General features: G+C 43.6%; 1 protein-coding gene across 2 annotated transcripts in view; it reads right to left on the reverse strand.

The window, feature by feature from the left end:
• Positions 1–20,727, reverse strand: part of MAST4 (microtubule associated serine/threonine kinase family member 4) — a 742,993-nt gene extending 722,266 nt beyond the window's left edge. For both annotated transcript variants that reach the window (XM_040339988.1, XM_040339978.1), the window contains exon 1: positions 20,340–20,727. In XM_040339988.1, the coding sequence (XP_040195922.1) occupies positions 20,340–20,531 (192 nt within the window). In that variant the 5' untranslated portion in view covers positions 20,532–20,727. The remainder of the gene's footprint in view (positions 1–20,339) is intronic.
• Positions 20,728–22,669: the final 1,942 nt, after the last annotated feature.

The raw sequence follows: 22,669 nt of genomic DNA on the forward strand, positions 1-22,669 counted from the left end.
TTAAGGCAAAACTCTGGAAATCCTAACATTAATCTACAGGAAGGGATAGACATCTATATAACACCCAAGACTCGACTAAAAAATAAAAAGTATATAGCTCAATTCCTACAAATCTTTATTTCCCCTGGCAGTTATGAATGGAAGAACGATAAGCCAGACAATGGTTACAGAGAATTGCATCACCACTTCCCGATGCTCAGCGACATCTTACGAGAAGGATGTAGAAACTCTCCAAGTATAAGAAATGTCATCACGGCTCTGTATAAAAATGTATTTAGGTATTTGCAGATTTTCATGGAGTCCTCAAATAACTTTTGCTAAACAGCGTGGACAAAAATAATCCAAGCATTAGAAAATGGATTTCGAAGCACTCGAGAGACATTGTTGTAGTACTATCCTTTGGAGAAGGCAAATGCAGCTGCCTATGATAATGCTCATCATACTACAGATAGAGCAGTAGGGATGTTCACACACTACATTTTAACTCATGGCAGATCAAACAGTCCAGGATTTCAAACGGGCTGTATAGTGCCAATTCAGCAGTCTCCCCAAGAAACTCATAAATATCAGCATTCTGACTTCCATAACAGGAGCCCAAGGGAGAACGGTCTGTCTGCTTCTAATTGCCGAATTTCCAGCAGAAGAAAATCTCATTCCTCAATATAGTAAATTAAACACGCTCATATTCAGTTTTCATTTTAGCAGAGCAAAAACACTGTTTACTGACAGCTATTTCCAGAAAAATAAGGACAGACACACACACCAACTGTATGCACAAATTGCATTTAAACTGCACATGAGATATACCGACAGTGCAATTTCACCCTTTACATGGAGGGAAAAAAAAAAAAGAAAAAAAAAGAAAAAAAAACAACACACACACACACACACACACACACACACACACCAAAACACATACATACATACATACATACATACATACATACATACAATCAAACTCTCATGCCTTCAAATTGTCCCTGTTCTTATATGAGTATTCAAGCACCTGGAGGTAAAGACCTGAATCTTGGAAAGGTACATCATCTAGTTTTGAAGCAGTGTGGGGCATTTCTGACCCCACTGAATCGACATGAGCACAAAAAAAGGCAAAGTGCAGCCAACCCGCAAGAAAGCCACAGATGTACTGCGCTGCACCTGCAGTGCAGGTAAACCACAGCGTGTCAGTGTGAAAGCAGCCTCCGACCCAACCGGACCCTCCGTTCACCTCTGAGCCACAGATGAAAAACTGACTTGTGGCCATATACACCCAGCTACCTCTAATCTGAACAAGAAATAAAAAAAAACAAACACAGTAGGTGGGATCTGTCCCATTCCATCTGGGCGGATCAGATCAGAGGGCCCACAGAGTAGAGCGAGCCACGTCCATGTCCGCTCTGCATATGCAGGGTGGACATAGACCCGTCATCCGCCCACTCCACTCATTGTGGCCCACAACCGGTTACCAAGTCACTTAAGTGGCCCTCGCTCTTTAAAAGGTTGGGCACCCCTGCATTAAGATAAAGCCTTCTGTGAACAACAGCCCCACGCAGGCCGCCCCCACCCCTTATAACATATCATGAGGTCCCTCACTGTCCAGCAATGTCACCAAATGTCTCAGCCATCCGAGATTCTCCCTCCCGATTGGCTGAGACATAGCAGTGGCACCACTGGCTCCCACTGCTGTCAAAATCAGCTAGCCAATCAGAGGAGAGAGAGAGAGAGAGAGAGAGAGAGAGAGAGAGAGAGAGAGAGAGAGAGAGAGAGAGAGAGAGAGAGAGAGAGAGAGAGAGAGAGAGAGAGAGAGAGAGAGAGAGAGAGAGAGAGAGAGAGAGAGAATGGCCGGGTCTCAGTGTCTGAATGGACACAGGGAGCTGCGACTCGGGTGCCCCCATAGGAAGCTGCTTGCTGTGGGGGGGCACTCAACAGGAGGAAGGAGCCAGGAGAGCCGTAGAGGGACCGGAGAAGAGGAGGATCTGGGCTGCTCTGTGCAAATCCACTGCACATAGCAGGTAAGTATAACATGTCCCCCCCCACCCCCTTATAAAAATAACACACAAGACTTCAAGCAAGTTCAAAAAAAGCTTTAAAATGTAATAACTGGTCTCCGCCTACAGTTTGAATAGGAATAAGGGAGATTTTTTAAGCTCGATATCATCTTGTTACCTTTATACTTTTGGATGTATGCATTTATTTATTTATTTTTTAAGCATGTGCAAATACGTAAGTGAATAGTTTACCATCATGAACACACGCTCGTTATTGAATAAATACATTTTTTTAAATACAGAAAAAAAAAAAAATAATAATAAAAAAAAAATAAAAAAAAAAGAAGAAGGACTCAAAACTGCCTACAAAAAAATGCTATGCTCAAAATAGTAAATGTCAAAGACAAAAAATGTAAATTAGGGGCTACAAATATAAAAGACATGACATCATTGAAAAAAAAATATATATATATAAAAAAAAAAAAAAAAAAAAAAGAGAAGAAGATTATCCATGTATAAAGCTTCATGAATTGAACTTAACCTCTTGCCACCAACCTGGCACATATAAATGCGGCCCCTCGGCAAGGTGGGCTTAAGGCCTGAATCACACTAGTGCGTTGCGTTTTGGAGCTCCGTTGTCTTTGCAAATTTCTCTATAAGGTGTTCTGCAGATCAACTGCGTTTTAGCTGCAGATCAGGTGCGAATTTGGAGACCTGGGAGAGGGGAGGGGGAGGGGGGAAGTGTATTGAACTGAATGAGACAAATACTGAAGAGAAATTAACACATCTGCGTACCCATAGAAGATAATGTTACTGAATTCGCACCTGAGCCGCACCGCAAGACATAAAAAACGCACACGGTTTGGAGGCAATGCGCAGTGCGGATGCATCGCACATATGTGAACCAGCCTCATTGAAAACAATGTATTTTGAAATGTCCTGCGAATTAGATGCGGTTTAAGCCGCACTCAATTCGCATAGGTGTGAACCTGGCCTTAACGTTGAGCGGCTGCATATATGCATCACTAAGTAAACACTTACTTGTGCCGAGAGCGCACTCCCAGCACAGCAATGAGCGGGTATCGGGAAAGCTCCAGATGCATACTAGCAACCTGGAGCTTTCCGATCATGTGACCTCTGACTGCCAATCACATCATCAGAATGTATGCCTCCTGGGATTTAGATCCTGTTAAAAGGCCAGGAGGTGGAGGAAGGAAGGGGTTAGTTGTGTTAGCAAATGTATTAGATAAATGGATACAAGACCCTACGCTACTATGGTAAAAAACAAAACTCCCTCAAAACCATATAAAATATAGAAAGCAGCTACCACCTAACAATGCCATCACGACACTTAATAAGCAATATAAAAAAAAAAATAATGGTGAAGCGCCTTCACCTTAGGAGCTATAAAGTGACAAGTGCAAAAAAGACATGGGATGAGGGAGTTTGTGCCAATACTTCTTGTAATATAGTGTATATAGTATGCAGAACCCTGAATTCTTCCTTAATGAGGTGGAATGTTTTAAAGCTACGATTAGGAAAGAGTTGATTGGCATAAGGGAACAATCTAAAAAGTACAAAATTAATTCTACATAAAAGTGCACTGCCAACTGGATTTAATAAGTGCTGTAAATCAAATACATGTGATCAATCCCAAAGTCCAATATAAAAATTAGAAGTGGAAAAAATCAAGAAATAAAAAAAAAAAATCCACCAAATATTAATCAAATGTGCAGGTTCTTGGGTTTACCCACAGCAGCATAAATGATGTAGTAGCAAACACGCCAAACAATCTAATGCCGTCCACTAAAAATGAGCCTCTTACCGGATGCTATGGATCTCCAGTGACAGATCATTCATTCATTTGCCATAACAGGCATCTCTAGATACTCTGTGCTGGTCCTCATCCAACCACCAAGCCAAGCAGCACCAAGTTGACAAACCGAGGCAGGTCATTTATATCACCCACATTGGAGGTAGAAAACAGGCCGCATATAGTGTGAAGACTTAAAAACACGGACAGGTACTTGAATAGAAGCAAATTGTACGCCCAAAAACACAGATGCCTCGCCAGCAAGCCTCTTTGACGGGCATATGATGTCACGAGTTCAAGCCTCTCCCAACGTGTTCCATGCCAGAGCACATTGTCAGGGGAACAGCTACGCGTTTTCCCTCCAGAATATTAAACAGCTGGACTCAAATACAAAGTTGACCTTTTTTTTGCGTATGGCACATCCATCCATTGACTGATGGAAAAAAGAACTCTGAAAAGCGGATGTAAATTGATCATTCCTTTACACAAGTTTACATCCGCATCTGTTTTTTTAAATGGATCAAAGGCCTATTTATTTTTTGTAGGGAAAAAAAAAGGGGGGGGGGGCGGACAAACAGTCAGTTTTTGCATTGGTAGTGGATGTAAAAACTGATGAATGGCTGATGAGACTTCGTCCATTTTTCATTTGAAAAAACATCACTGAACTTATGAAATGAACAATCCCCAAGCGTGAAAGGGGCCTTATATTTACCGGTATATTCAAGTTTCAGGTAGGCAAAATGTGTGTTGCTGCTCTAAGTGGGTCCGCTAATCTCGCCCACATCGGGTGCTGGCTCCACTTCTGAGGATCCATCAAGCTGAACATCCAAATAATTGTTTGTTTTATTGTCCGGGCAAAAAAGCCACAAACACAGCAAGACCGGACACTGTGGGAACAAGGATCACAATCAACATGTTTCGTGCCAAATGGCACTTACTCATGACTCATGGAGCTTCAACGGAAACCCCCATAGAGCAGAGACCAGTTCTTACAGGTTAAGAAACGCCTGAAAAAAAAAAAAAAAAACACATGCAAAAATGACTTTGGAGCTTTAAAATACACAGCGTTCAGGTGTGAAAGGAGCCTTACAGATAGCAAAAGGCATCTGCCTATGAGGACACACTTTATCCAAGTTATAGGTGCGCTCACCTAGCCCAAAGCACCAATCTGCATAAGCAGTCTGCAATTTACATAGCTGTGTGCACACATTCTCCTTTCTCAAATTCTCAGATTGTGTTTACGCTGATATTTTAAAACACACAGTGCCACTTCAAAAGAAAATTGGAAGAAAAAAAAAAAAAAAAAAAAACACACAACAGGGGGAAGCAGTGTGATGTGCGAAAAATCAATACAATGCACCGAAACGGTCAAATGCGGCATTTCAACTGTGGGGGCCATCGTGAACTGCTCTGAAGGTAACATGTATGCAATAAAAGGACACTGTCACCTTGACAATGCAGACAAAAACACAGTCTCTGCAAAGCCCCCCACCCATATATGACAAAATATATAATGGGTAAAAGAAGTATTGAACAAAAAAAAAGGTGCTACTGACATTAAATTTTCACCACATGTCGCAACAAGCCACACATACAAAAGAAATCAAAACAAATAAGTTCAGAAAATAAGACATTATTGAACACGCTAACTGAAATGTATTTAATACTCCGTACAAAATCCATTGTTGGTAATGACAGCTTCAAGATGAGAAACTAGTTGCATGCATTGCTCGGGTATGATTTTGGCCCATTCTTCCACACAAATCTTGAAGGTTCCTTGGGCCTCTTCTATTAACTCTGATCTTTAGTTCTTTCCATAGATTTTCTATTGGATAATCATACAAGTCAGGTGATTGGCTGAGCAATTCTAGCAGCTTTATTTTCTCTTTCTTTAAGAACCAATTGAGGAGTTTCAGTGGCTTTGTGTTTGGGATCATTGTCCTGCTGAAATGTCCACTCATCTGACCAGACCGGATTCTCACAGTATTTCACAGCCTTACTTTTTTTCTTCAGCAATGAAGTCTTGCGTGGTGAGCATGTATACAGGTCATGGTGGTTGAGTGCATCACTTATTGTTTTCTTTGAAACAATTGTACCTGCTAATTCCAGGTCTTTCTGAAGCTCTCCACAAGTGGTCGTTGGTTCTTGGACAACTCTTCCGATAATTCTTTTCACTCCTCAGAAATCTTGAGAGGAGCACCTGGTCGTGGCCGGTTTATGATGAGAATACGTTTTTTTCCATTTCTGGATTATGGTCCCAACAGTGCTCACTGCAATGTTCAAAAATGTCAAAATCCCTTTGTAACCAACAATAAAACTGCAAAGGCCTTGAGGGAGCCCTTTTCTTTTACCCATCATGAGATGTTTCTCGTGTGACACCTTGGAAATTACACCTTTTTAGAAGGCGAGGCTGAACTAGCAGATATTAATTTGCACTGACAAGGGAAGGGGCATGATCCCTTTCTAGTTCTGTTAGATTTCAGCTGGTGTCTTGGCTTTCTATGCCTTTTTGTGCCTCCATTTCTTCATGCGTTCAATACTTTTTTCCCTGTGTCAATCCATTTTATTACAAATAACTTAATTTCTGAACTTATTGAGTTTGGTTTCTTGGTATGTGTGGATTGCATGGGTTGTTACTGACATGTGGTCAACATGTCATGTCAATAGCACCTTTAGAAATATATTTAAATTAGAAAAATGGTGACGTGTTCAATACTTATTTTACCCACTGTATCTATGGCTAGGTCCACTTGAAAAGTGGTTGTAGTTAGGTACACATTTAATGCTTTGATTGCCCAGATGTTAACCCCTTCCCAGCCAGCATCATTGTATATCATTAGCACTGATCACTGTATTAGTGCCACTGGTGATGTCCGTGGCAATTAGCCACAAAGTGTCAGGATGCCCGCCATACTACCACAGTCCTGCTATAAGTCTCCGATCACTGCCGTTAGCAGTATTGTTTGTTTATTACCAAAGAAATGTAGCAGAATACATTTTGGCCTAAATGCATAAAGAAATTAGAGATTGTATGTATGTATGTGTATATATATATATATATATATATATATATATATATATATATATATATATATATATATATATATATATATATATAAATAAAAATGTATATTTCCTTCAAATAGAGCTTTTTCTGGTGGTATTTTATCACTATTTTTTTTGTTTTTTTTACTTGCACTATAGATAAAAAAAAACAAAAAAAACTTACATTTAAAATAAAAAGAGATATATATATATATATATATATATATATATATATATATATATATATATATATATATATATATATATATATATATATATATATATATATATATATATATATATATATATATATATATATATATATATATATATATATATATATATATATATATATATATATATATATATATATATAAATAAATATATAAAATTAAATTTTTTTTTTTTTTTATAAATGTAAGTTTTTTTTTATCTAAAGTGCAAGTAAAAAAAAAAAAAAAAAAAAAACTGGTGATAAAATACCACCAAAACAAAAATCTCTATTTGAAGGAAACATACATTTTGTTTGCGTACAGTGTTGCATGAGCACGCAACTACCAGTTGTAGCGAAGCGCCGAAAATCAAGAAATGGCCTGGCTATGAAGGGGGTAAAATCTTCCCGAGTCGAAGTGGTTAATAGAGCAACAATTTGAGAAAAATATTGCCTTTAGGGCACTGATGGGACTTTTGCATAGCTGGTAGTAAAAAGAACATGGGGAACATGATGGGAACGTTTGTCTTGGGAGATTTTAAAACTCGGGAAAAAAATTAAAATAAAAAATATGATCCAAATTTAAATTTATTACTGATGCATAGAACAATCCATTGGGGTTACAGGATGTACGTCTGTCAAAGATTCCACCATCTCTGTTAGGGGAGTTTAGATCCATTTTTGTTTAACCCTTTGCACATACAGTCTTGATCTGCAGCTGTCAGACTGACATCTCCAGCTTCCTAGGTTTGATCTGAACCCGTTCAGACATACAAGCGATCGATCATTTCATCCTGTCAAACACACAAGAACTCCAATCACGTGAAAAGAACCAGCACAGCTCACCCTTCAGCACGGCAGGCATTGCTATTAGCATATAGAGATGATTATGATAATAGACCTGTCTTATTTTATTTATTACACTGAGCACTACAGGTTTAAAATGTGATGCTTTTATGCTATAAGAATGGGATCAGTTTAGGTCTATAAAAGAGATTATAAGCAGACAGTTCTAGAGCACTTCGCATGTAAGCTTTTTTTTTTTTTTTTATACCGCTGCTTCAAAGAAGTGGGAATAGGCGTGTGTACTTAATATTCAGGAACCAAGGTTAATTAGAAAATGCAAACGTCAAGGAAATTTGTCTTGTTTATAGAACACAGAACTCGTCAGGTACCAGTCCTCAAACTTCCTGGAGCAGAATCTCCATTTTCAAGCCCACGCCCTTAGAAATTAAAGTTGAACGCTAGGCTCAAAATCTTTTTTTAATATATTATTTAAAGTGAAAGAAAAGCCTAATTTTTTTTTTAAACATTGCATGCAGTGCAGTGTTTTTTTTCCTGCATCAAAAAACGCATGAAAAGTAGGTTATATGGTTTTCAATGGCATAGTTCACACCAGTGCAGTCAGTTCCAGTGCGTTCCAAAAAAAGTAGAACATATTGCATTTGTCCTGCACTGGAACATATGTTCTTATTTAAAGCGGAGGTCCAAAAAATATATATATATATATATATATATATATATATATATATATATATATATATATATATATATCCTCAAAGGAGTTGCTGGTTTGTTTTGGGTGGCACGTTACCTCTGTATCTCCACCGTCTATGGTACTTGATGAGAGTTGTAGTAAAGGGAATGTCTTTTCTGTGCTTTTATTACCCAGCCGGTTAAAAACGATAAAAAAACAGTAGAAAGGTGAAGGGGTAGCAAATAGGAGACAACAGATTCAGGTGTACTTGTATACGGGAAACAGTCCTGCTTCCAACGACAACTTTACTTCGCCACTCCAGCCGGAGTAGGTACACTGCACCTGGACAGGCATCTCTCACCAGCCTGGCAGCCAGAGTGTCACTCGAACTTAGGATTAAGTCTCTGCCACAGACCCTCCCAAAAGGTTGGAGACCATTATGGTCCGGAATCCTCTTTCAGTAGATTTAGCACCTGAATCTCCTTCAGGTAGTTTTGTGAAATTAGCAACTGACAGGCGACCAACATCCAGCCTGTGAGATCCCAGGTTGTCCCCCGATGAATGGACAGGCCCCTCCTGGAACACCAGCCTCGTGCTTGGTATCCTTCGGACAGACTCATCGGTCAGCTTCCTCCAATTGGACGAACAGCTCGGGCCCCCCTCCAGATTGGGGACCCAGACGATCACTGGGTCAGCACAGCAGATCGATTGCTCCGGGCCAACGTGGTCCCGGAACACGCACATGCACACCCCGGCCAGGAGGGCCATTTGCGGGGGTGTCGTGGCATGGCTACCCCAATGGTGGGCACCACACGGGGAAGAACCTCGAGGAATGGCGTCTGCCCCCTAATTACCTCTCCCCAGCATGCACAGCGAGGTGGCCAAACCTCCTGATAGGCTGCTGAGGACTGATATTCAAAACACACTTGACCCCACTACTGCCACCTGATGTCCGGGGGTGACGGGAGTCCCCGGACAAAAGGACAGCACACAGCACAGCCAAGCTAGAGCAGAGACCCAAATTCAAACAAACAATCAAACTAGTTCAGAGCCAACTATTTCTCTGAACTTCCCCTAAATTTACCATAGCACCGGTTCTAAAAATAGCCAGGCGCGACACACACACACACACACACACACACACACTTACCAGGAATTGCTGTTACTAGGCAGATTGTCCTAATCTGCCTCTTCCGCTGTGAGGTTCTGTGTTCTCCTCCTCTTGTTGCCTCCTGGGAAATGGAGGTGCACTGCCTTCTGGGACACACAGGACAGTATTCACATTTACAAATAGCCACACGACTCACGCATTTGCAGTAGGAAACAGGCAGTGAAGCCCCACGGCTTCACTGCCTGTTTCCCTTAGGGAGGATGGCGGCACCGGGACCCAGTCTGAGGGACGGATTTGCCTCGGACAGCCAACATCACAGGCAACCTGGATAGATAAGTGTGCTGGACGGCAATAAAGTCGCATCAAAAAAGGACGCGCAGAAAAGCATCTGGAACGCATCCGGACTGTGTTTCTATGGTGTGAACTGGCCCTTATTGCAGCCGCTCTGTGCCAGATCACGTACCCAGTATGTGCTCCGACACATCCGGGTCTGAGGCGCACGCGTGGTGCCAGTGACCCAACTCCCGCTATGATTGGACACAGTGGGAGCCAATTAGCGTGTCCGGCAGACTCAATGTCTGCTGGGCCCGCCGATCGTTCAGGACACAAGCAGAACAGCAGTCTGCCTATGTAAACAAAGCAGATTGTCGTTCTGTCAGCGGGGAAGGCTTTGATCCTGTGTTTCTGCTGGGCTCTTTTCTTCCACGTTAATTGCTACAAAAGACCAGTCTACTTTGTGTGCATCAAATACCTTTACAAACCCAGATATCACCTTGTAAAATCAGCAGTGACATCACTACATGTACTTAGCCTGTGTACAAAGCAGAGATGTGGGAGGGACCCAGCGGCTCTGACCACTACATGAGGGGTGGAGACAAGACCCAGCACGAAGAGAGCACCAATCAGCGATCTTTATCATAAGAAGCTCCTGTGCAGAAGCAAAGTTTCATGCTGGATTTCTGCACAGATCAGGAAGAAATACACAGAGCACGCCAAGAGTCAAGTAGTAACACACATCCCTGTTGTATTTAGACAATAGTTGCTTATCCTGGAGTTCAGCTTGAAGCTCAGGATAGAAAAAAAAAAATTACAAAATTCACAAACACTACACAGGTGTATTATACTAGTCATTCACAAAAGTTCAGACTCTGTTCACACTGGTGCAATGCCAAACATTGCATGCGAATCGCACCGCATTGCTGTGCCAATTACATATGACGACTGTGCGATGCAAATTCAGTATAGCCAACTGGTCAAAAACACAGGGATACAGCCTAATCCCAATGGGTGACACAGACTGCAATACAAACTTAATTGGGTATACATTTTTCTACTTTCAATTTAAAAACTAAGTAACGAATGTCTGGCAGGGATCAGTCCCTGTGCCCTCCTCTAACCTTGGGACTTGATACAAAGTAATATTTAGGTCTGATCACTGAAGAATAGACTGGGAAAATGCTTCCTCCTGCAAGCAACAGGCCGATGACATGTCAGCTTAGGCACCTGACTGCAGCTCAAGGCGAGGCAGGGATGTTATGATCTCTGACTCGTCCAGAGAACGGCTTGCATTCATGGAGAAAAAATTCAAGGCAATCCGTGAATAGGCAAGGCAATCCGTGAATAGGCAAGGCAATCCGTGAATAGGCAAGGCAATCCGTGAATAGGCAAGGCAATCCGTGAATAGGCAAGGCAATCCGTGAATAGGCAAGGCAATCCGTGAATAGGCAAGGCAATCCGTGAATAGGCAAGGCAATCCGTGCCTCTTCCAATCAAGTGACCCTCATTGGTTACTACACAGAAGGGCAACCGCTTAGCACAGAACCCTAGAAGACATTGGCCATCACTGAAGGAAGAAGTCCAGTTCGCCAACTTTTTCTTCACCATTAGCAAATACCTGATGCAAAGCTGGTACCCTCAAAATAAAATCAGATACACTAAAACACATTTTCTGCCCCCTTCAATACCAACTTAAAGTGGAGTTCCGCACACTTTTTTTTCCAAGGGCACCTGCTCGGTTATTAAAGTGGAGTTTCCATCCCCCAATTTTTTTTTCATTATTGTGCTCATCAGACCTAAAAAAGTAAAAAAAATAAAAACATTTTTTTTTACTCATCTGGAAATGCTTGTTGCTATGCGGTCCCACAAAATCTGCCTTTGAAAGCACCTAGGATTCTGACATCTCCCTCTAATGCTCCTGGGAAATGTGTGTCATCATTTCCCAGGATGCAGTGCGCTGTCCAATTATCATTCCCCATCCAAGACTTCCAGGAAGTAAGTGCTTGTAGGCTTCACAATGCCCACAAGCAAAATGACAACGGTGTAGACATAGTTTTATAAACTATCTTTTTTGAATATCTATGCGGATTGGCGGCCGATTGTAAAATAGTAAGTGACCCATTTAGATTATAAAAACGCAGGATGAAAGGACATACATTTAAAAAATGCTAATTGTGGTTGGAACTCCGCTTTAATGTAATTTTATAAATTGTCAATAAAACTGCTGCTGTATTTCCTGTTTATCTTTTAAACTAACCTTTGTCTTTGCTTTGTTAAGCGCTTCCATCTTTCTTGTGGGCATGTGACTCTTTTCCAGGATAAGGTGCTGCCGACTACCGAGTACGCGCCTCCCACATGTGCATTAAACACAGAGAGCAGGAACTGCCTCTGGTTGCCATCAGACCTCCTTGCAGGTTGCTGGCTTTTATATGGATTCATACGTGTCTACAACTTCTGGGCACTTGACTCTAAACAAGTATCCCAATCAGGAAAGTCACATAAAATATCCTTGGTGCATTACTCAGCCCGTGCAGTACATACAGCTTCCTGTTCCTCCAATTAGCTTGAAAAGAAAGAATGCCGGTGTGAGGAAGACCCGTCTACAGACTTTTCCTAACCACGGCAGACAACAAACCCGACAGGGGATCTAGCCTTGTCCACCTTATCCAAACCTTCCAACGAAACTGCTCAAAGGGCTCATGGACACGGCATCTCAAGGAAGCGCCTCCTACAGACTTTTGAGCTCTCATTTTATTCTGTCTGGACACTCCTCTCCATGCTAGTCAATGTGTCCATACACACTATTTATATATCATTTCTTTTAGTGCGTGTGTGCTTCATGTGTTTTTGGGCATCTTTCCTGTTTGAAAGCTACTCTCAAAAATGTCACTTTGTGTGTGTTTTTTTTGTGCTCTTTTGCATGTTTATTGAGCTTCTTTGAGAAAATTATATATATATATATATATATATATATATATATATATATATATATATATATATATATATATATATATATATATATATATATATATATATATATATATATATATATATATATAAATGTATTATTATACAGGATTTATATAGCGCCAACAGTTTGCGCAGCGCTTTACATCAGGGAAGACAGTACAGTCACAATACAATTCAATACAGGAGGGATCAGAGGGCCCTGCTCGTTAGAGCTTACAATCTAGAAGGGAGGGTCAAGGGGAACAAAGGGTAGTAGCTGTGGGGGATGATCAGATGGACTCAAATGCAAATACAGTTGTTAGGTGTGGGTAGGATAGGCTTCTCTGAAAAGGGGGGGGTTTTCAGGGATCCTCCAAAAGCTAATAGAGAAGAAGGAGATAGGCGGATAGATTGGGGTAAGGAGTTCCATAGGCTTGGAGAGGCTCTGGAGAAGTCCTGGAGACGAGCATGGGAGCAGGTGATGAGAGAGCTAGAGAGTAGGAGGTCTTGAGAAGAGCGAAGAGGACGATTAGGTTGGTATTTAGAGACTAGGTCAGTGATGTAGCTGGGGGCAGAGTTGTGGATGGCTTTGTAGGTAGTAGTTAGTATTTAATTCTTTGGGTGAGTGGAAGCCAATGGAGGGATTGACAGAGAGGGGAAGCAGAGACAGAGCGGTTGGTAAGAGATATATATATATATATATATATATATATATATATATATATATATATATATATATATATATATATATATATATATATATATATATATATATATATATATATATATATATATATATATATATATACACATACACAAGGGGTTTGTGAAAAAATAGAAAGCTTATGCTCAAAAAAGCTCAATAAAAAATATGCATAAGCGCACACAAAAAAAATAAAATAAAAAAGGCACACACTTCAAGCTGAAATAAGATTTCAAATACCTTTAAAAGCAGCCTTTGTCTTTGGAGTTGCAGTGTGCATAAGCCCAAAAGTATACATGCCAGATGCAAAAAAAAAAAAAAAAAACACACACACAAAAGAAAAAAAACACAATTATGTGTTGAAAAAGGTATGCTCCTAACAGTCTGGCATGTACATTGCCACCATCCCTGGTAGATCAAAGAAGAAAATACCTCTAAAAATTGGGATTTTGTGGGCAATGAAAAAAGGGTTCAGAAAAAAAAAATTATATATATTTATATATATATATATATATATATATATATATATATATATATATATATATATATATATATATATATATATAAATATATATAATTTTTTTTTTTTTTTTCTGAACCCTTTTTTCATTGCCCACAAAATCCCAATTTTTAAAGGTATTTTCTTCTTTGACACAATTATGCGTTAGATTTTTTCCAAAAAGGTGGAACTCCAGGAGTTCAGCCACTTTGTACACTGTGCTGGATTACTGGAGGTCGAGTCCAAGGAGGTGCATGCTGCCTTGTGGAGTGTAGGCATTGCATGCAGACTGAACTGATAATCATACCTGTTGGGAGATATCTTGCATTGGCCACTCAGGGGCTTGAACGTTACACATTTTAAGTAACAACTTATTTTCTTTCGAATAATTTTAATAAAATAAAAGATTTTTTTATTTAAAATGTGGTCTTAAAAGGTATGTGGCAACTTGAAAGTCCCATTTTCTTTTGCAATTCCGAATGGCATGTCAAAAGTTGTTTTCAATCTTCTATAACTGCAGTTTTTACTAAAGGAAACCTAATGTGCCTATAGCCTATGCCGGTTTGATATCAGCACCTTATTACCCTTCTAGACGCTATTCCCTGAGGTGTCGCTCAGGGAAATTGCAAATATCTCCGAGAACAGTGTAGGTCTCGGAGATACTGCAATAACCTACAGGTAAGCCTTAATCTAGGTTTACCTGTAGGTGTAACTTCCGCCAGAGGGTTTACAACCACATTAAAACTAGGTTCATACATGTCCAGTGCAAATTTCCCTGCAAACTTCCAAAGCAGATGTTCAGCTGTGATTTGGATAAAGTTCAGATGCAGATTTTTGGAGCCGTCGCTGTCTCCCGTCATCCGACAGTTCCTAAATAGCCAATGCTGGATTGATCACATCATGGGGCGGGGCCACCCAGTGACATCACCAGTTGGCCCTGACCATTAGCAATTTAAGAACTGGCAGACAGCGACGGGTGCAAAGCTTATTTTTCCAGGTCTGGGTTCAACGTGATTGATGACAGATCTACACCAGGGGACATTGTTTTTGTTTAATAAAAGGAATCGTCAAAAACTGTCTGTTTTATTAAATTTTTACACTTTTTCTGGTAAATGAGAAGGGGGCATAATGTAGCCCCCTACTCATTCACATGGGGAATGGAGAAGGAGTTTTCGTTCTCCTCTGACTGTCCTGTGAGGCTGTAGGATCCCTGACCCTCTGTCTGGACAGTGCCGATTGGCCATGTGCTGATCAAATACACCCTCCCAAGAAAAAAAAAGAAAGAATTCTAGCAATACACACTAAACTGAGCATGTGTAGCTTGTCCCCAAGGCTCTGTTCTATCAGGAAAATAGTTTGGGGACTCTGGAAGAAAGGGAGGATCAGGGAAGACAGGCTCAAGCCGCATTTTTACACTATGCAGAGCATTAACTCCTTAGGTTCCACAGTGAGAGAGTATAACAAGCATGCTTAAAGGGGAGTTCCACCCACAATTTCACTTTTTAAATATAAATACCCCTGTAATACACAAGCTTAATGTAGTCTAGTAAAGTTAGTCTGTAAACTAAGGTCCGTTTTGTTAGGTTGTTAGAGCATTTAGTTTGTTTATAATCTAGAAATAGACTGTGGGCATATTGAAGCCAGACTGTTTGACTTCCTGGATTTCAGCCTTGCAGATCTTGCACATGCTTAGTGCTGCACAAGCGATGCAATAGGTTTTAGTCAGGTTTCCATAGCAACGGGAGTGTCAGAGGAAGTTGCCGCCCCTTCTCTATGCAAATAGGCTATTTGCAAGGACTACTGGGATACATGATGCCTATCCCAGAAACCCTTGCGAATAGCCTTGTGACTTAATAGCCTAGGCTAATAAGGAGGAGGAGGAAGTAATGAAGGACTACAAAATAAAAGGTATTTACAAGCAACAAAATAAATAAAAATTGTCCATTCTGAACACTATGAGATTAGAGCATGCAGCACAGACAAACATAAAAAAAATGGGTGGAACTCCACTTTAAGGCTGTGTTTACACTGATGCAAATTGGATGTGAGATTCGCCGCATCCAATTCGCATGGCAGGAGAGTGCGACCAGGTCTAGATGAAGCCGGTTTACAAATCTCTGTGGTGGCCGCGGAGCACATTGCACAGGGGTCCTGATCGTCTTTTGGGCCGTTTTAGGTCCAAAAATTTAGGCCTGAAAACGAAGAACAAGGACACACAAGACCCTACTGTGAGCCACATCTGCACACACTGTGAACCCAGCCTTACTGTGTATACACACCGATTCTACTTTTGTGGGTTTAGTAACACCTTGACACCCCAAAACGGTTGGCAAAAGGCAGTGCGATTGACAGGTTTGAATACCCATGCGATCCGATTTCTGAGCATCTTGTGGTGCAATTTTACCCATACAAATGAAAGGCTCGAAATCGCACTGCATAGACATCGCATGTGATTTGAATAGGAATGCGGTTCGATCCCTATCCGAAATCACACGTGGGGTCCAGTACTGCAAATACGTGAACCCAGCCTAAAAGTTTTTAGGTTTGATAGCACTTTAATTCTTAAAAAGGCAGCCAATGTCTTCGAATATATCCACAGGGGACACACGCACTCGGCTCAGACGTCCTTCTGAACACACTTTGACAGTATTGTCAAAACCATCGGGCATTTAGGAAAAAACTAAAGACCCACCTCTTCTGAAAGACCGATACGACGCTGGATTCCAAGCGCCTTGAGGCGATTAAGTTCGCATTTGCTGCGCTATACAAGTCACTCACTCACTCTAATAAAATTTCCTTCAAAAATGTTTAAAAACAAAAAGAACCAACAAAGCAAAAGAACCAACAAAACAAAACAAAACAAAACAAAAAAACACAATAAAAAAACAAACAAACAACAAAACGAGAGAAAAAAATAAATTCTATTGACATTTATTGAAGCGATAAATAAATATTTTGCAGATGAATTTATGTTCCTCCGACAATTGGCTTCTAAAGGTCAGAGATTGCACTGGAGATTGCGACGGGAGAGGCGAAGCCATTACTACATCAGCCAGCACATTTACACAGCGTGACAACGCCATTTATCAAAATCAGCCAACACAACGCTTTCCCACCTGGGGGTCACCAGAGCCGACATTTACAAGACGCCGGAGCGCAGCGCACATCACAATCACCAAAACTCTTCACAACTCCCCTATAGAAGGACATGGATGGGGCAGACAGCCCGGCACACCGTCACACACGCACACGCCAAGTTCATCGCCTTGTAAATCAGACTTGTTACCTGCTGGAGCCTAATGAGATCTGCTGGTGTCAGGACAGGCTGGGAAATGATCACACGTTCTGCGAGCCTCAGCATTCCACTCCCTCATTTTGGATTCCACATTATAGGATGGAGATCCTTAGATAAGAAAAAAAATCTGCAATTCTAATGGCGGGCGAGTTTTAAGAAAAACCGATCACTTGCAGCTATAAGGCGCGGCGGTGGTGGTGGAGGGTCCCTGTTCTGCTGTAGGAGCTCGTTACTGATGGCATCAGGAGGATGGAGCGTCCTATGCATGGCATGTGTGGATTGCAATGCCAGGCACACACGCAGCACAGCACCAGCACAACAATGCCGGGATAGATCAGTGGGCTGCAATCTAGGTGACTTAAAGGGTCAGTCCACCTGATAATCATCAAATCACCAACCTGCTTCTTACCCGCTGGTGGTGAGGGGTCCTGCAAAGCCCACCTAGCGCTGTCTCAACATTAATTATTAACAATCTCTTGTCAGCCAACATACAGTATATTACCAAAAGTATTGGGACACTTGCCTTCACATGCACAATAACTTTAAAGTGGTTGTAAGCCCAACCACACAACGTCCACCTACAGGTACGCCTAGATTAAGACTTACCTGGAGGTGCAAGAAATATCTCCTTCTCCTACACGGTTAAGGAGATATTTTCACAAAAACAGGCACCGATGTCTACGGAGCGTGTCGTTTTTGTGAATGGGACAATTGGGGGTTAATGCCGTATTTCCGCGCATGCGTGGGAGGGACGTCATCGCCGCTCCGGCCAATCCCAGCGCTGATAACAGGAAGAATCTCAGAGGGGACATGGCAGCGGAAAGGAACGAGGAGCACTTTGATTTCAGGTAAGTGCCACATAATGAGCTAGTATGCTATGCAGCAAGAAAAATGAGACACCCTACAGTGCAGCAGGAGAGGTGAGACTCCTTCAGCTATTGCCAGTGGAGCACCCACATAAAAGAGACTAGACCCAGCTGTGATATGGGGGGACCCAGATGTGATTTGGGGGGGTGTTTAAGATGGGATGGGAGAGGGATAAACCAGGTGTGTTAGGGTTGGTGCCCCCAGGTGTGATGGGACGGAAGGGGGGGGCCATGCCCCAAAGTGTGATGGGGGTGCATGTTCTGGGAAAGGGAGGGTTCCCCAGGTGTGACGGATGGGGGAGTCCCCCAGGTGTAGATGTGTTGGGATGGGGTCCCCCAGGTGTAGATGGGATGGGGGGTCCCCCAGGTGTAGATATGTTGGGATGGGGGGGTCCCCCAGGTGTAGATGTGTTGGGATGGGGGGTCCCCCAGGTGAAGATGTGTTGGGATGGGGGGTCCCCCAGGTGTAGATATGTTGGGATGGGGGGGTCCCCCAGGTGTAGATATGTTGGGATGGGGGGGTCCCCTAGGTGTAGATGGGATGGGGGGGTCCCCCAGGTGTAGATGGGATGGGGGGTCCCCCAGGTGTAGATGGGATGGGGGGTCCCCCAGGTGTAGATGGGATGGGGGGGTCCCCCAGGTGTAGATGGGATGGGGGGGTCCCCCAGGTGTAGATGGGATGGGGGGTCCCCCAGGTGTAGATGGGATGGGGGGGTCCCCCAGGTGTAGATGGGATGGGGGGGTCCCCCAGGTGTAGATGGGATGGGGGGGTCCCCCAGGTGTAGATGTGTTGGGATGGGGGGGGTCCCCCAGGTGTAGATGGGATGGGGGGGTCCCTCAGGTGTAGATGGGGGGGGGGGGGGGTCCCCCAGGTGTAGATGGGATTGGGGGGGTCCCCCAGGTGTAGATGGGATTGGGGGGGTCCCCCAGGTGTAGATGGGATTGGGGGGGTCCCCCAGGTGTAGATGGGATTGGGGGGGTCCCCCAGGTGTAGATATGTTGGGAGGGTCCCCCAGGTGTAGATATGTTGGGATGGGGGGGGGTCCCCCAGGTGTAGATGTGTTGGGATGGGGGGGTCCCCCAGGTGTAGATGGGATGGGGGGGGGCCCCCAGGTGTAGATGGGATGGGGGGGGCCCCCAGGTGTAGATGGGATGGGGGGGGTTCCCCAGGTGTAGATGGGATGGGGGGGGGTTCCCCAGGTGTAGATATGTTGGGATGGGGGGGTCCCCCAGGTGTAGATGGGATGGGGGGTCCCCCAGGTGTAGATGGGATGGGGGGGTCCCCCAGGTGTAGATGTGTTGGGATGGGGGGGTCCCCCAGGTGTAGATGGGATGGGGGGGTCCCCCAGGTGTAGATGGGATGGGGGGGTCCCCCAGGTGGTGTAGATGTGTTGGGATGGGGGGGGTCCCCCAGGTGGTGTAGATGTGTTGGGATGGGGGGGTCCCCCAGGTGGTGTAGATGTGTTGGGATGGGGGGGTCCCCCAGGTGTAGATGGGATGGGGGGTCCCCCAGGTGGTGTAGATGTGTTGGGATGGGGGGGTCCCCCAGGTGTAGATGGGATGGGGGGTCCCCCAGGTGGTGTAGATGTGTTGGGATGGGGGGTCCCCCAGGTGTAGATGTGTTGGGATGGGGGGTCCCCCAGGTGAAGATGTGTTGGGATGGGGGGTCCCCCAGGTGTAGATGTGTTGGGATGGGGGGGGTCCCCCAGGTGTAGATGTGTTGGGATGGGGGGGGGGGTCCCCCAGGTGTAGATGTGTTGGGATGGGGGGGTCCCCCAGGTGTAGATGTGTTGGGATGGGGGGGTCCCCCAGGTGTAGATGGGATGGTGGGGTCCCCCAGGTGTAGATGGGATGGGGGGGTCCCCCAGGTGTAGATGGGATGGGGGGGTCCCCCAGGTGTAGATGGGATGGGGGGTCCCCCAGGTGTAGATGTGTTGGGATGGGGGGGTCCCTCAGGTGTAGATGTGTTGGGATGGGGGGTCCCCCAGGTGTAGATGTGTTGGGATGGGGGGGTCCCCTAGGTGTAGATATGTTGGGATGGGGGGGGGGGTCCCTCAGGTGTGTATGTGTTGGGATGGGGGGGGTCCCCCAGGTGTGTGTCAGTCTCACCTCCTCATCCTCCTCGTCCCGCTCCCCTCCATACCGCCGTGCTCCGTCCTCTCCCCGGGTACAGGCAGCGCCCTCCTCCGAGTGACAGTCCGTACTGCTCCCCCCACCGGACGTCTTGCTGTCCCCCTCGGACAAGGTCTGTGATCCGGATGAAGACGTGTCTCCGCTGCTCCCGGAAAGTTTGCACTCCATGTCCCCCTCCTGAGGGTCTCCTGTGCCCGCTCCGCTCCTCGCCGTGCACAGACTGCCCGAGCTCCGGACACCATGGGCTCTCCCGGGTCACAGGGCGGAGGGATCACATACACGCCGGGGATCGGTGTCACTGCTCGGCATGCCTAAAGAGATGCGCAAACCCTGCCATCTTCCAGCCAATCCACCGCTCCACCTTCCACGGGGCGTGTCCGAAAAATCCGTCCAGCCAATAAGCGAAACTCCCAGGGGCGGTGCGAGCAACAAGTCTCTGCGGACTGGAACACCTATGTGCAGGTGATGGAGGAACACTAAGGGGGAACTCCACCTCCTCCGGGACAGGGAGAGCAGACCACCCAATGTCACCAATACAAAGTGCATTCATTCCAGTGTATGGGGGTCTGATCAAGTCATAATAAACCAGAATAAAAGCTCAGTATGTTCTCTAGAAAATTACCCATAATCCCCAAACATTATATATATATATATTAGCAGAGACCCCGGGGAATAAAATGGCGATTGTTGCAAATTTTTTATGTCATGCGGTATTTGCGCAGTGGTTTTGCAATGCAATTTTTTTTGAAAAAAAAAATACACTTTAATAAATGTAAAAAAAAAAAAAAAAACACATAATATAAAGCACTATTTATTATTGTAAACTATGAAAGATCAAGTTATGCCAAGTAAATAGATACCTAACATGTCACACTTTAAAATTGCGCACACTCGTGGAATGGTGATAAACTACAGTACTTAAAAACCTCCATAGGCGACACTTAAAAATGTTTACAGGTTACCAGTTTGGAGTTAGTGTCTAGTGCTAGAATTATTGCTCTCGCTCTAACATTTGCAGTGATAACTCACATGTGTGGTGCAAACACCGCTTATATACGCATACGCAACTTAAATATGCATTCGCTTCTGCACATGAGCACGAGGGATGGGGGAGCTTTCTTTTTTTTTTTTACACTGTCCCTTTAATTTTATTTTTAATCACTTTTATTCCTATTACAATGAATGCAAACATCCCTTGTTATGGAAAAAAACATGACAGGTCCTCTTTATGAAGAGATTTGGGGTCAAAAAGACTCCAACCTTTACCTTTAAAAGCAAAAAAATACAAAATAAATTGTTTATTTCCACCCTAGACCAGAAGTGACATCATTACGTCATTCTGGTCCTCCAAGGCCATAGAGACGATCAGGACCGATCTGGTCTGTTTTCAGCTCTGCACCATCGGGAACGTTTCTCAGTCACATCGGTTAAAAATGGTAAGCCCAAGATTCACCTGCGAGTGGTCGGGAGGGGGCGTCCCCAGCTTCTGAAATGAGCCGCTCAGACCACTTTCATGAGAAAGCCAGCCGCCCCGTAAATAGAATACCGGGGTTATGGTTGCTAGCTTCAGCCATAACCCCAGTAAACCACTTCCAAACCACAACATATATAGAGATGTTGTGGTCGGCAAGGGGTTAAATTGCACATCTCCAATTCTTATATGTGGGAGAAAAACCAAAGTATATTCTTCAAAATGTTCTCTCCCCTTCTCCTACCTATCCTGCCTGGCCTGTATTAAAAGATCTATGTACTTACTTTTAACTGGCTCCAGTCCAGTCACATGACTCTACAGCTCCGCCTCCCCTGTGTCAGTGAGCAGCTGCTGCAGGGGAGAGGATGGAGAGCGCCAACAACAGGCTGGGACATGGGAGCCTATGGGTGGCATGATGGCTCCTGGAATTCAGAGCCCTTTGCTGAGCGCTCCCTTAGAGCAGGGCCGTCTTAACCACTTACCCCCCGGACCATATTGCTGCCCAAAGACCAGAGTACTTTTTGCGATTCGGGACTGCTTCGCTTTAACAGACAATTGCGCGGTCGTGCGACGTGGCTCCCAAACAAAATTGGCGTCCTTTTTTTCCCACAAATAGAGCTTTCTTTTGGTGGTATTTGATCACCTCTGCGTTTTTTATTTTTTGCGCTATAAACAAAAATAGAACGACAATTTTGAAAAAAATGAATATTTTTTACTTTTTGCTGTAATAAATATCCCCCAAAAATATATAAAAAAACATTTTTTTTCCTCAGTTTAGGCCGATACGTATTCTTCTACATATTTTTCGTAAAAAAAAATCGCAATAAGCGTTTAT

This window comes from Rana temporaria, chromosome 1 (genome assembly GCF_905171775.1).
Source record: "Rana temporaria chromosome 1, aRanTem1.1, whole genome shotgun sequence".
Lineage (NCBI taxonomy): Eukaryota > Metazoa > Chordata > Amphibia > Anura > Ranidae > Rana > Rana temporaria.